At 41.5% G+C, this 15,832-nt stretch overlaps 1 protein-coding gene across 3 annotated transcripts in view; it reads right to left on the bottom strand.

Moving 5' to 3' along the window:
• Nucleotides 1-504: 504 nt before the first annotated feature.
• LOC101167278 (zinc finger E-box-binding homeobox 2) overlaps nucleotides 505-15,832 on the bottom strand; it is a 52,914-nt gene continuing 37,586 nt past the window's right edge. For 2 of the 3 annotated variants that reach the window (XM_078939050.1, XM_078939051.1), the window contains exons 5-8: nucleotides 14,902-15,010; nucleotides 11,341-13,232; nucleotides 8,428-8,608; nucleotides 505-3,292 (exon numbers count right to left, since the gene is read on the bottom strand). In XM_078939050.1, the coding sequence (XP_078795176.1) occupies nucleotides 2,751-3,292; nucleotides 8,428-8,608; nucleotides 11,341-13,232; nucleotides 14,902-15,010 (2,724 nt within the window). In that variant the 3' untranslated portion in view covers nucleotides 505-2,750. The remainder of the gene's footprint in view (nucleotides 3,293-8,427; nucleotides 8,609-11,340; nucleotides 13,233-14,901; nucleotides 15,011-15,832) is intronic. The other variant, XM_078939052.1, reaches the window with a different exon arrangement.

Here is a 15,832-nt window from a genome sequence, read left to right as displayed (position 1 = left end):
TGTGATTGGTCACTTGAATAAAGACATGATTAAAAAATGAGGATTAACAAAAAACATGTTAAGAAAAGATATCAGAGCAAAAATAGTTATTCTGACCAATCGAATGACTGAATAACAGATGTTTATTTCTCTTTGGAAGTCTGTGGGATTTTGGCTTCTTGGAGCACGCGGGTACTTCCTGTTTGGACCGCCAAGGGGGAGGGGTCGGTCGCTCACTCAGTTTCTCAAGTCAGTGTAACAGTGCTGACATGAACACAAAAAACATCATCAAAGATGTGTCTGACTTGCAATAAAGTGTAAAATAGAACTGATTATTTAAAATACACAATCTTTCAGGATGATCCATTATTCCCAGCCTGTAGAAGAAGTACTTTAACAGGATTATACTCATTCGTGTTGGGACAAAAAAAAAACTGACAATCTGATAGTAAAGTGTAAAGAATTAATCTTCACTGTCTAACTGACAAAATTCACCACGACACAGTTCAGAGAAAAAAAAACAGCTTTGTTGACAATTTATTTGGCCAATGTATTTGACCATGAAAACAAATAATTATTATACTTTACGTATTTCAGGATTTTTTTCCCCATCATCTTTTTACTCCCTACCATCACGTTTGTTCTAAAAATACAGTGCTGTCATAATGAGCCGTAAAAAACTTCATAGAATTGGATTCTTCTGTAAATAGACAAAAGACAAGAGATCTACTTCACACCATTAATCTTCTCCATTCATATTTTTGTTTCAATAGTCTACAAGAAAATAAATGAAGTTCTGCCTGTTTGTAAGGAACTGGACCTCTGTACAGCATGGAATAAATATCATCAAATACAAAACCAGTCATAATTTACAAAGGGCAAACTCAGAACTAAGATAAAGTTGCATTAGTTTTGGAAAATCAAACAAAAATATCACCAAAAATATGATCCTAAAACAAAGAAAGTGCACAAACGAATGTTTGCAAACTAAAATCTTTCTCTTCTATTTACACAAATGCTGCTGAATAAGGACGTAATACTCCAGAAAATCTGAAGCTGAGCAGGGGTCAAGTGGGCCGCTGTAGGGGAACGGCACCTCATAAAAGCACACGCACAGCGGTTTGCATCCAAGGCTTTTTACAGAGACGAGTCAGTACAAAACCTCTGTTTGGATTCACCTTTCCAAGACTTTTCTCATTTTAAAAACTTACATTAAATCCCACTCTTCAGTTTTCTCTAATATAAAAGGAGTGTTTGGTAAACCAATAAAATTAAAAGATGGAACTAATAGAAAACTTCACATTAATGGAAGACACACATTACAAAACAATACTGTTTGCAGCCCTACTGCTTTTTATAAATACATGTTTCTATTGCAGTCATCAAAGGAGGTCAGTGCAATTTCCTTAAGTGGAGTCTTGAACTAAAGTTTAAGGACAAGAAAACATAATGGGCCATGATTTCAATCCTATAAATTGTCACAGTTTTTAAAATTGCATTCATTATATTAGTGATCAGATCTACGTATATTTTTCTATATTTTTTTCCTTTTCTATGGATTTTAAAATAATTCTGCCTAGATTGGTACTCTGATGGTGGAGATCGTCCTTCGGAATCGCTTATGACGTATTGAATTCTTTCAAGCATGAATTTGAAGTGTAATGCATTTGTTTTTCTAATAAATTAACTCAAAAAAGGACTAATGACCACTGACATCCACTGATGCAGGAGGTCCGGCCAACAGCCTGCATCCGACATCAGCTGTGGAAAAACGCTAAGCTGTTTAGATGCTTATTGCAACATGATCGTTTTTCACAATTACACGCAAAATTTTTAAGGGGTTCCATTGTGGTGTAGTGGTTAGCACCTCTGCCTTATAGCAACAAGGTTCTGGTTCAAATCCCAGCAGGATCCTTTCTGTGTGGAGATGGCGGCTTCTATTCATGCATGGGTGGGTTTTCTCCGGCTTTCTGGTGTGAGTGTGGTTGTGTGTGGTTCTGTATTTATCTCTGTGTGGTCCTGTGATGACTGGAGAACTGCCCAGGGTGAGGCCTGCCCTTGCCTTACAGTAGCCGGGTTAGGCTCTAGGAACACGTGAATATAGAACATGGATAAATGCTTCCTAGTGACCTCAGTGGTAACCACTTCTACCCTGAGCTTTTAGCAGGGTTTAGTCATCAACCATTTCTTCATCAGCGTGAAACCCCAGCTGTCCATACTCCAGCTTTAACTCTCATAGTCATTCCAACCTATTTTTCTGCCATGAGCACAAGCTAGCAGAAATACCCAATTTTCAACAGTCAAAATAAACAATAGTAAGTAATCAAACTGATTTGAATGAGGGTTATGTTAAAAAGTTAAAATTTTTTACAGGAGCACAAAACAAACAAAATCCAGTAACCATCAGAAGACAGTAAAAATACTGTCATGTGTTGCTGAAAAACTAAACATCAACAATACTTGTAATATTTTTAGACTGCCTGACAAATCCAAAGTACAGATTAAGATCAAGACTTATCGATGCAGAATGACATCAGTGTGAGACTGTCAGATACCATCAAAACACGACCTCTTTGTTTTTCAGATCAAATCCAGCCCTACAGCAGGCCAAAGCATCGTAGGAGCCTACAAAGGCCTTTTCACTGCAATCCTACAAGGGAATTTTGAGGTGGAACAATAGGTTCATGGAAGTTTGAAGGTTTGAGGTCACTCAGTTCCTGTCTGAATACCGCCATTGCTCTCCTACAGATGGACTTTTGCATCAGTCCCCTCTACTTCTCTGTGATGTCTCGTTGATCAGCCTCCTCATCGGTTGTCATGTCTATCAGGCTTTGTTCCTCCTCTTCCTCCTTTTTCATAAAACTTGCTGCCTGTCTGTCTGTCAGTTCCATCAACTTTCTGCTGTCCACTTCTTTCTCATCCTGTCCTGCTCCGGTCTCCCTGCCGTCTCTTAGAATCACATTGTTGCAGGGCTCCTCCTGGTCATTAGGCTGTAAGGATCCAAGAGGCTCCAGCTTCTGCAAGTAGGTTGTCCCCATCATCCTTTCAGAGGGCTCTAGACCTCCATTCAGCAAACCACTAACTCCTTGTTCTTGTGCCTCCCTCTCGGCCGCTTCTCGTTCATCGGCCTCCCTCTTGCAGTAGGAGTAGCGGTGGTTCATGTGTTGTGAGTACGAGCCTGAGTGTGAAAAACGCTTGCCACACTTATCGCACTGGTAGGGTTTTTCCCCGGAGTGCAGGCGTGAGTGCTCGATCAGATGGTGTTTGTGTTTGAAGGCCTTCTTGCACGTCTGACACTGGTGTGGACGTTTCCCTGCAGACACACAACAGACAGGAAGCCACCATTAGAACAGACCCTGACATCAAGTCAATGTGAATCTCTCGACTGCAAAAAATATTTTCACATAAACAAGGCAAGGAGGGCAGCTGGCCCCAACATCAGACCCATTTCCCCCCTTCATCACTCTTAATAATTAAATAAGAATAATTCTTTCAACTACTGTCACTTTTCCACCGTTTACACAACTGATGTCATTCCAGTGGACTCTAGAGCAGAGAAAAGAAGCCTTGCATTGACCCACTGGGCAGATAGACAGACATCTATTCATAAACGTCTGTTGCACGTCGCCGTTAAAACTCCAGCAGACGACTTTCCCACAGCTCATCGTCATTGCAGTCCCATCATGCCATGAACGTTATAAACAAGCTATTTGGATAGTTTCTTCCCAACTGACACATGTTGTCTATCAGATAACTAATATACATATGTTGTAGAAGTCTACTGGGCATCTCACACAACTCTGTTTTGTTCTATTACAGGTCTACCAATAGAGTTCTAAAAGATATCTGCATATAGAAGTCTCCTATAAATCTACACATATGATCTTGGGATATTTTTAGACGTCCATTAGAGAACCTTTTTTTAAATGTTCACTAGTTTAAAAAATACATACTGCAATTTTACATCCATCCATTCATCTTAAGAACCCACTGAATTCCTTTGGGGTTCACAGGGTTGCTGGCTAAAAACCAGCTATTGTTGGGCAAAGGTGAGTTACCCCCCGGACAAGTCACCAGTCACTGAAGCACCTTGAATTACTTTGTGTACGAATTGTGCTATACAAATAAACTTGCCTTACCAGTCTGTTGCACCCTGTTTCTGTTGCTATCTAAAAAGAGCCATTTGGGTTAATTTCTAACCAAAACCCAGTGAGAGTCTCACAGTCCAACTTCCCCTGTTTAGTAAAAGACATTTAATGTGTTTCCGTGGTGGTCAATCCATTCATGTATAAACTGTAGCTTGGAAATATTTACAAGAATTCTAACATTAAGTTTGATTTTTTCCCCTATATATAACATGACATCTTTTACAACACAATCCAGTTCCTTTCAAAATAAAATAACCCCAAATAAATGTCACAGCATCAAAGCTGTGTTTATTTGTCTGGACCTCGTGTTGTGTTTAAAAAAAAAAAGTATGAAATGTGTTTGTTGACGTTCTATAAATTTCCAACTAAAACTGTTTTATTGGAATCAAGCTGACATTTGTTCAGACAGAATATAACTGGAGAAGAGACCAATTAATGCAGAGTGTTTTAAGCAGTTTTAGTCGGTTCAAAGTCCATAGCCACACAAAGATTTCAAGCTTTGGAAGCTGCTTGGTTTGTGTAGGGTGCAGAGTAACATGAGGACCAGTGCAATGCTTAAACAAACACCAATGGATTTATCTTTGTAACTGGTTATGGGAGGTAAGGTCATGCTGAAGAGGATTAGATAAAGTATGATAGAAATCAATACTTTAGCATGCTAAAATCAATAAAAGTAATTGTTCACCATCAATTTTCTGGATAGACCAAGAGGGTTAAAGCAGTAGATGGTTACAGAAGAAAAAGGTGAGGACCACTGATGAAGAAGAGGCTATAAAAGGAAGCCCTTCCCACTTTCTCTGGTTGTTGAGAGACCCTGAGGAGGATCAAAGACATTATCCTTTGGGTCAAGGCCAAGATCTCATGATCTCAAGGGAGGCTAGGAACACACTCCTTCTTCACTACAACAAATCCACACAGTGACTCTGATTTGCCTGTCAGTCTCATACTCCATTTCCCCTCACTCATAAAGAAGACTTGGAGATGCCGACTCTCGTTCGAACCCCTTCATCCTCTCCTGCAAACCGGCCCAGCGCACTCTGAAGGTCCTGGTTTGATGAGGCCAACAGAACAACACCATTTATACAAAAGCAGAAGTCAAATCCTGTGATTCTCTAACCACCACATTCCATCTGGCCCCTAGGGGCCTAGATATTCTGTCCATCAAAATTATAAATAGAGCCTGTGACAAAGGATATCCTTACCAAAGTCCAACATGCACTGAAAACAAGTTCAAGTTACTGTCAACAACAAAAGTCAAATTCCAGTTCTGTTCATAGAAAGGCTAGATGACACTTGTCAGGGCCCTGAAACCCATATTCCATATTCTGATGTACTTCATTACAAAACAGAGTGAGGCTGAGGTTCAGACACTTTCTCCAAGTCCATAAAGCACATGTAAAATTAATAGGCCAATTGCAATGAACCTTAGGCCCTCTGTAAGGTGTAGAGCTGATCTGCTGTTCCACGACCTGTACAGATATGGCACTGCGCCTCCTCAATCAGAGGTTCAACTATCGGTCAACTTCTCTTCTCCAGTATCCTGAAGTACATTTTACCAGGGAGGCTGTGGAGTGTGATACTTCGGGTTTGGAGCATACTATCTAGTCCTCCTTCTTGAAAAGGGGGACAACTATCCTGTCCCAGAAAGCCATACAAGGTTCCTCAAGAAAGCACCACAACATCAAGACACTCAGGGCCAACCTCATCCACCCACCGGAGCTTGGTAACATCAGTGTGTTGGACCGGCCCACTCCTGGGTCCCCATCCTCTGTTTCTGTAGCAGCGAGTTTAAGGAGATCCTCAAAGTGTTTCATCCAACTGACCACCTGCACTGTTAAGGTTGACGACGTCTAGTGCAGACATTGTAATCTGAAAGAGTTCAGCAGCTGCACAGTCGTGGCTGGTAAGCATGTGTACAACCTGTCATACAAGTCCTCATCTGCCCTTTGTTTGACCCTTAACACCTCCACCAGGTGCTACATCTCCCTGTTCTCCTGTCTTCTGTCCTCTCAGAGTTCTACTTTTTCTTGCATAACCGTTTCCTCTGAACAAACTCCTGAACTTCTTCATTCCAGATGAAACACTGAGTTTCTGAACAGAAGTCTGTTTATACTCCTCCCTTAAAGAGCCAATCAACACATCTATGTCCTTCCTCATCCTAACCTGCTGCTTCTGTCTTACCTGTACACATCTACCTCTCCCTCCTTTCTGTCCAACCTGTCATAATAGTCCTCATATGTCTTGATTGTCTTATGGAACCTCCACCTTCTTTGTTCTACAAGTGTGACGGGAAGATGGAAGGAGAACCTTGAAGGTCTGATGAATGAGGAGCATGTTAGAGAACACAGAGAAGAGGAGGCTGCTGTGGAGCAGAAAACAGCAAAGATCAGTAAGGATGAAGTGAGGAAGATGCTAAAGAGGAGGAAGAGTGGAAAGATGGTTGGTCCTGCAACCATACCTGTGGAGGAACGGAAGAGTTTTTAGGAGACGAGACAGAAAAGTTTCTGACTGTCTCTGACTGAACAAAAAGAGAACAGCAGCAATAAGTGTGTTTGAGATGACCCATGCAGACGCAGCGCTGTGCAGACCGCCTGGTGCGCGGTCCAATTCTACTTCTACCTAAATACACTTTTCTTAACAAATTTGAAGCAATACAACCCAAAACACTGCAACCACATCCTAGAAAATACAAATGAAAATGTACAAAAGCCACAAAAAGACTTTTTATTCACAGTAAAGGTTTCTTCAATCATCTGCCATGTTTTGAAGAAGATTTCCTCGGGTACCTGAAGAGGTTTTTGTGGAGGTCATTCTATGTTGAATTATTTTCCTGAAGACTTTTCCTCTTTATTATCGACAATATCAGTCAAATGCTTCTAGATTTATTATTTGTTATTATTTAGCTTATTTTTCCTGTTGTTGCACCTGGCCCTCTTTCCCTCATACTCCCTCATGCCCGGCGCTCAGCGCAAGCCATTGGCACTGTAGCACGAACACATGTGCATTGAACAATCCAGTGCGGCTTGTGGAGAAAAATGAGAGAGAGCGAATTGAAGTTAATACACAGCTCCCAGGAAGGAGCCGCTCTTGTCGTTCACATTACCGGCTCTAAGGCAGTTGGCTGGCTCCCGCTCCCGTCCTGCTCCTATAAGAATTAGAACCCGTCCCACCCCGGTCCCATGAATAATGGCAGAGAAAACCCCCATCCCACGGGAATCCCGTGACCCGTGGCATTCCTGAAAAAATGTTGGTCTCTATTTTAGACTTAAATCCTTTTTTAAACAAAAATATTAAGTTATGAAGCTTAAATGTTCAGTTTTGAAAATAAATATTTAGGTCAGATCTAAATATTTAATTTGCAAACTAAATGTTTAATTTAAAAAAATAAAAATATTTAGTTTACAAACTAAACATTAAGTCTGTAAAATAAATATGTAATTATAAAACAAATTAACTTGAAATAAATATTTTGCTTGTTCACTAAATATTTAGTTAGTATTGTTATATTTATTAATGCATGAACTAACAGGTGAAAATATGTATTTGAAAAATGAAACCGTTTTTTTCTCACCCAAACAGGCTAGATAACCAAAAATGCTGTTATAAACGGTACAGCATAGTTTCTGTTGGTTTTATCTCCATAGCAACCATTTTATGTTTTGGTCGTCTGGAGGTGACAAACATGTCTATGTTATTATTAGAAGAATAAGCAAAGGTAATTTTTGGTTTTCCCTGCCATCGAATGTTTTTTGTTCAACGCCCACATTCCTCATTCATCCAGTGTGGTTCCTTGGGCAAGACCCCCCACTAGGGTCATTTAGATTAATCAATTTGAATCTCTCCAGCTTAATAAACCAATAATCGATCCATAAAAGTAGAAATTGATCTTTTTGCCTTTCCTTTCTCGGTGTCAAAATGCATAACAGCAGTAGAGCCAGAATCTGCTAGCTTGATGCTAACGGAATGTCCAACGGGACAATTAGTGCTAACGCTACTGTCTGAATGAAAGCTCATAGACAATTTTCGTACTAAATGATTACCCAAAAATGGTTTCAGTTAGGATATTGAGCGTTTCATCAGTATTTTCTCCTAAGCCTCTAACACAAATAACCAACAGAAACCCTGTTGGAACGCTGAAAAGAAAGGAACATGTTATAGGCACAGTCTGCAGAGCACCGAGTCAAAAAGGCAAACACACAAAAAAAAGGGAAGATGATTGAGAAACCCAGAGACTGTGAAAAGAGGGGGCACAAAACCATCAAGGGCAGGTTAAGAAGAAGTGTCCAAGTGTTATATATACCTGTGTGCTCATATTTGTGTCTTAGGAGGGAACTGGTCTTCTGGAATGTTTTGTCGCACAAGTCACACGCGTACATACCACTTTCAGTCTTCTTAATCTTCTTCCTGGAAAGCATTGAGTTGCTGTCTGTCAGGTTATCCAGGCCTGACAGATAGTCTGCCGTTTTGTCCAGCAGCTCCCCCTGAGACAGAGACAGGCCTTCAGTGATAATCCCTCATTTGCTAACCTTATGCTCTGGACAACTCGTGCCCCCCACCCCCAACTCCAATTTGATCCCAAGTCTGGACAGGGCTTAAAGGCCCAAACTGGGGAAGTAAGTTCATTAGGGAAAACAGAAAAAAGAAAGACATATGGGGTGTGTAGATGAAGGATAAAGTGTAGGAGTGTGTGTGCAAGTAACAAGGCTTAAACTTAAACAAGGCTAAGCAATGTTCAGCCACCAGAACGGCTGAGCTCTACCAGCAGAAATTGGAAAAATCAACATGTGCAACATCCTGAAAATCGCCTCTCTGATTCTGTTTCTCACAGATGCATAAACACAGAAAACAGAGTGAAATACTCAATATATCAATAAAACTTCAGTATTTGACCTTGGTAAACCTTGTTTTTCAAAACATAATCTGTGATATTTAATAAAGTGACCAATATATACACACTCACATTATTGTCAAGTTTATGACTGGAATTTAAAAAATGTACACACCCTTTACTTCCTTTGTCCATTTCCTGCTTAGCGTTGCATTGGTCTCTTTCAATCTCAGATTCACTGAATATTTTCTACCTTTCTCTGTTTTCTCCCTTTCTTTTTCTCATGGTTGTATTCTGTCACCAAATTGTATCTTTCCTGTCTATTGACAGGTGTGTCAGCGTTTTGCATTTGACCTCTTCCTGCTCTCCACTGGTAGACTTACTAAAGTGTTGTCATTTAGCTGACGTGTCAGTGATTTTCAGATGGTGTCAGTTTTTTGTTCTGCTATCAGTCTTTTTTTTCTCCTTTTTTTTCATCACTTCAATCACCTACAAGGTTCTCTAGAATGAGTGGTTGTACTGGAGGTTTCTTCCCACCCTTTTATATATAGCAGGTTTTCCTTTCCACAGTCACTATTAGGGAATAACACTAAAAACCTTCCAATGTAATCTGTTTGAGCATTTAATTAAAATCTGCTAGGTCAGTTTGGTCTTACTGGAATAGACTAAACTGGATTATACCAACCTGGAAGGTTTGAATAGAAGTGAATTATAACAGTCATAATTACTAAAGCATGGTTTGCTGTTTCTGGCATTTTGAGCAGGGTCTTCATATAATGTCAGCTTTGAACTGTCTCTTAAATTTTAAGCTAAAATTAATTGAAAAGAGGGCAGAGAGAAAAAAACATTTTATAGGAAACTTAAAAAGTTTGAGTATTTTCTTCACAAACCTTAAGAATGAATACATTTTACAAAATTCCAGGGTAACGCTTTCTTTTACAGTACAGTACTTACAGTGTACTTAAGTGGTATTTACATGGTACTTTTTTGTAACTGCTGGGTACTTTCAGGTTATTTACATGGTATTTTATATGGAATTTACTGGGTACTTACAGTGTGTTTACATGGTACTTTTTATGGGACTTACTGGGTACTTACATGGTGCTTTGTTGTGTCTACTCTGTACTTACATGGTACTTACTGTGTATTTATGTGGTACTATTTGTTTCATACATATGTGGTTCATACTGGGTATTTATAATATGTACATATGTAAGAACAAGGTAAGTACAAATAAAGTACCTTGACCTTTAGGTCTGCACTCATTGTATGTTTCATGGTATTTACCTTGAATTTACCACAGAAACTACTCCTTAAGTACAATGAAACCGGACTGTAAAAGAAACTTAGGCCCACTTCTCTTATGAAATGTCAAAAGTTGTGTTTGGTTGGCAAACTATCACAGCCGATTTACCTGGTTTGGATTCCTGCTGTAAACTTATTCCACTATTAAAGACCAGAAGGTGATCTCATCAAACCACATTTCTGTCACAGCGTTATGTCATTATGGAGGTGGCCATGGTGCAGAGAGCAGTTGACCTCTGATCAGAACATCACAGGTTCAGTTCCCGTCCTGCCCGTCCATGTGTCAAAAGTCCCTTAGGCCCTGAACCCCACGTTGCTCCCGGTGGTTAAAGGTTGACGCCAGTGTTCAGCGGCGTGGCAGTGTGTGAACAGATGAATGTAAAGCACTTTGGGCCTTCTAAGAAGGTAGGAAAGCACTCTATGGATATACGCCATTTACAGTTATATTGAAAATGACCTGCCTTAGATGTTTTATTTATTCATTTTAAACTTCTTCTATTTGCTGTTTTTTCTAACTTGTCCTGTCCAACAGCTGAGAAAGCAGATCAGAACTGAAGGCTCCTGTGTTGGACAGATTTTACTGTTACAAGAGGGGTTTATGGATCTTCTGACACACAAGATGTATATTTGTATAAATCCCTTTCACATTTGAGGCTAAGCTTTATTCATATTATATTTGTGAATTTCGTTTTGTTCTGGATGGAAGACAGAAGACAGAATGGGACAGTAGGACATGGGGGGGCAAGGGGTACAAGAAAGGAAAAAGGGGTAAAGAGGTTGAAGAAGGGTTAAAAAAACAAAAAGAGATAAATAGTTGCTTCAGGTTTGTTACTTTAGCTTTCACATGTAGATGTTCATCCAAAGGGCACTGCCTGTCCATGCTGCATTCATCCCTACACTTAGGACATGCTTTAGATGTTTTTTAAGTTTTATGTTTTAATCTGACAGTTGTTTAAAATCTAACTAAGTTGTCCTAGAAGGAAACATCATCTGTAAGCAAACGAGCGTGAAATCAACCTTTAGGAGCTAGCATAAGAAGGCAACATTTACAAGGAGATCTGGTTTCACTGGTAAACTTACTTTATGCTGGTACTTCTGTTGTTGCATTTCAGCAAATGTGGTACCAGCAGTGTAGGTGTAGGCCATGTGAGGCAGCAGACTCATGGGATTGAGGCCTGAGAAGCCCCTAAGGCCCACATTTGTGGACTGCGTGGAAGACCTAAAGGTAGGTGGCGTAAATGCTCCATGAGGTGACAGGGGAGTATATGCGGAGCCACCGTAGAAGGGATCAATTCCAAAGAGAGGGCTGGCACTGTTCTCCGGTTGGTGACCAAAATTCCCTTTGATGTCAGAGTCCAATACCTCCGTCTTTACGCTGATGAGATCTGAAGGTACACAAGCCTGCTCTTTTTCTGCTAACTTCACGTTACATTCGGGCATCAAACCTTTAGGTCTTACTTGTTTTTCTGCCACAGAAACAAGTTTCTGTTTCACATTTCTGGGCAACGACAGATCCAGTGGTATGTCCCAAAGAGTCTCCTCAGAGATGAGGCTGCTTGGAGTGTTCGACCTAATCTGTGAGTTTTTGGAGAAAGTGGAGTGGGATGGAAAGTTGGATAAGTTGAGGGGAGATAAGGTGTTGTCCTTTAAGATGTCTGGGAGCTCATGTGGCATCACCCCTGCTGGTTGCCTAGAAGCACCAAAGTGGTTAGTTTTTTCAGGTTTCTGGGAGCTGTTGCCATTGGTTAACCCACAGTGCATATCTACAGTGAGAAGTGATTTTGGAGAATGGCCTAAGTGATGATCATGAGCACTATGATTAGGAAGAAGTGACTTTTTTCTTACACTTCCCATTTGGTGGTTTTGACTCTCATAATTGGCAAACCACTCCTTGACAAACTCTTGAGGACCAGCAACAGCATGTGACAGTTTCCCCACTTCCTCAATACTAGGCTCTGTATTCACAGCAAAACAAGCATTAAGCACTGAAAAGTGGTCCTTTAAAAGGTGAGTGGGGCTGGTCGCCCCATTGCTAAGGGACAGTTCATCGACTAGAGTCCTTTGGCGGCCAGACAGCAAGTTCTCTGCTGGTTCCAGGACTCCTCTGATTTCTTCATTCATTTTGCACAAATATCGCTCATGTTGATGGAGTGCAATGGGACCAGGGAATGTCTGTTTGCAGAACTGGCAGCAGAATGGGAGGAACAGCGTCTGTTCATCAAGTGACTTTTCTTCGCTGCAAAGAAAACCTGAGTGATTTGATTTCTCCTTCTTGTCGCGCACTTGTTTCTTTTCTTTGTTGATCAGACTCTTGGCCTCTCTGACCTTCTTCAGAGTGTAGTCAGTGATGCTTCTGGTGGGGCTACTGTGAGTCACTGCCGGAAAGCCAGCCTGGGCTTGGATCTGTGCCTCCAGCTCTTTCATATATGCCTTCATCTGGGACATCTTCTCTGGGTTCTGCCGGCATCCATTGTTGTCCATAATATGAAGAAGTTTCTGAACCTCACTTAGGCTGCTCACGGGGGGGCCCGTGTAGCTCAGGAGAGGTAGGTCTACCTCCATGCTTCCCAAATGTGAAAGAGAGCTCTGAGGAGAACTGTGGATCCCCAGAGAGCTTAAGCCATGACCATTTAGGTATACCCTTGTACCCTCAAAAACATGTTGTGATGCCATTAACAGATGATAATCACTTAAATAATTTGGTTCACCTCTGACATGAGGTTGACCTTGTTGAATTTGGGAAAAGAGGGGTTGGCCATTTTCCAGTTTGGGGTGTAGACGAGGAATTGTTGGACTTTCAGGAGACAAAGTTCTTGACCTTGGGAAGGAACAGGATTTGCTAAAATTTCCATTATGTACTTGTCCATTGAGAGTTAGCAGGCCAATGCATTTTTTGCTGCTGATATGGGAACTGTAAGATCCAGAGTGAGAGAAGCGCTTCTTACAGTTTGAGCATTCATATGGCTTTTCACCTGAAATATATAAAGAAAAAAAATTAACTTTGTACTAAAACACAGTTTTTTTTCTTCTGTAGTCAACATTTTGCTTTTTACAGTCAGAAGGTCAATTTTTACTATATTATACACTCACTGGCCCCTTTATAGGCACACCTGTCCACCTGCTCATGAATACAAATTTCTAATCAGCCAATCACATAGCAGCAACTCTATGCATTCAGGCCTGCAGACATGGTCAAGAGGATCTGTTGCAGTTCACACCGAGCATTAGAATGGGAAAGAAAGGTTATTGGCACACTTTGGTCCCCTTAGTACCAGTTGAGCATGGTTCCAACACTACAGCCTTCCTGAGTATTGTTGCTGACCGTGTCCATCCCTTTCTGACCACAGTGGACCATCTTCTGATGCTACTTCCAGCAGGATAAAGGCCCGTACACACCGGGACGAATATTCGCCAGGCGTTATTCGCCAGCGTTTTTCAACACGTTTTTTGTGTTCACACCCAGGCGATTTTCGCTGACGATGAGCCGAGCGAACATGCAATTTCATTTCCTGACATTAGATGGCGCTTAATGTAAACAGAAATACTCCTGTACACAAGGCGGCGCTGCACAACTTTACGCTTCTTAAAGTCGCTTTTCACTCAGAAGAAGAGAGCAAGTATTTACGCGCTAGTCAGAATAAGAAAAAGAAAACATGAATATTTCAAGCACCAGTTGCTCCAACTGGTGCTTGGTTCGGGGATATTTTAGAATGTCCGTCATTATTTCTTCATGGCAGTGTAGACGCTACTTGGCGTCTATTTTCTTCGCTGGTATGTGCGCTCAGAAAGGCAGTTTCGTGTTTGAGCGCCCTCAAGTTGTGTTTTACTGTAACTTCAGAAGCTCCAGACACGTATGCAATAGCGCCGTTCTCATTGGTCGTATAGTTTTCGACGTGGCGCGTCAAACCAAAAAAACGAACCCGAGGCGTTTTTTTTTTGATGCTTTGACGCGTGGCGTTTTTTCGCGGCGGTGTGCACACTCACATTGGTGCCCTTTGTTTAGTCACGAGGCGTTAAACGTCGGCGAATATCGCGCGCGAAATTCGTTCCGGTGTGAACAGGCCTTAAGGTTCCACTGTCATCAAGCTGGAATCATCTCAGACTGGTTTCTAGAACATGACGATGAGTTCTCTGGACTCAAACGGCCTCCACAGTCACCAGAATCCAATAGAGAAGCTTTGGGATGTGGTGGAACGGGAGACCAGCATTATGGATGTGCAGCAGACAAATCTGCAGCATGTCCCCCCACGATCCTCTGATTGTGTTTTTACATTGACTTAACAGTGACAAAGGACGGCCCTGATGCAAAAAAAATCATGTTCAGACTTTAAAGATGTTTTTAGAAATGGTCAGGGACGGCGCTTGTGAATGTGCATAACTATTCCAAAGGTTGGGTGCAGCAACAGCAAATGTTCTGTCCGTCTGAGCTTAGGCTTTGACTTCAGCTTTTCCAGGAGCAGCCGATCACCTGACACCTATATAAAGATAGTCATGACAAAAAAACATCAGTGGATCTCTAAAGTGTTTGCCAGTGTAGGAAGTCTGATTTCAGCAGGATGAGGTGATGGAAACATGCTCATAGAAGTACTGGCAGGAAAAGTCATCCCTGTGAAGACAGCGGTCGCACACTCCACCACTGACCGCTGTGAATGCGAAGATGCTCCTTCAGGTGGTGCTTGTACTTGAAAGCTTTTCCACACTCGCTGCATTTAAACTTGCGGTTTTCAGCTTCTTCACTGAGGGGGGGTGGCTGTGAAGAAACAAACAGATTTAAAGAGGAGGGGCCAGCAGTGGTGCAGACAAGGCAGAAAGCCAATGATGCAGATGTGACATGGAAGATGGAAAGGGCACAGGTTTGATTTCCGCTCTGCCTGCCCATTTGTTGAAATACCCTTGGGCAAGGCACTGAACCCCTACGCTGCTAATGCCATAGCATGGCAGCCCAACCACCATTAATGTGTGTGTGCATGGGTGAATGAGACTTTAGCCTGTCAAGTAATTCTAAACTTTGTTTAACTCATTGACAAACAGTTGAAGGACTGCATGTATAACAAATCAAACTACAACATTCTGAAAGATGTTTGACTGCAGCCTTCCCCTGCCCAACTAATCACAGTGGTTTCTGTTCTTGAACTTGTGCAGATCAAACTGGATGTTAACTTGGAGCGACTCTGCCCGAATTGAGGTGAGACTGGATCCAAATCAGCCAGTTTTCAGACCATAAAGCTGCGTTCACACCAAATGCATTTCGCGTCAAATTAGCGTCAGCTGAATGGCAAATTCTCTGCTCGCCGCCTGTCCAAAAAGATGTTCATAGCTCAACGCCCCTGCTGTATGTGGGAGAAGCTACCAGCTAATGTTTTTAGCCTGATCGCTACATAGATTGGTGTCTGTGTTTACCTAATTTAGCATACATGGAAGATACAGACGATGTTAAGAGATCAGGTTTATTTATTTTGAAAAGTTCTACAAAAACTTGAGTAATGCTCAGGTTTCTATGTCTGGGTTCATGAGATCATCAGAGACTCTCCCGCTGCTGACGGAAGTAGACGGACGCTTCTGCGATTTCCGC

The sequence above is a fragment of the Oryzias latipes genome, chromosome 21, assembly GCF_053564925.1.
Source record: "Oryzias latipes strain Hd-rR chromosome 21, Olatipes_Hd-rR_3.1".
Taxonomy (NCBI): domain Eukaryota; kingdom Metazoa; phylum Chordata; class Actinopteri; order Beloniformes; family Adrianichthyidae; genus Oryzias; species Oryzias latipes.
The sequence above is the reverse complement of the archived record's forward strand: the minus strand, read 5'-3'. Positions and strand labels throughout refer to the sequence as shown.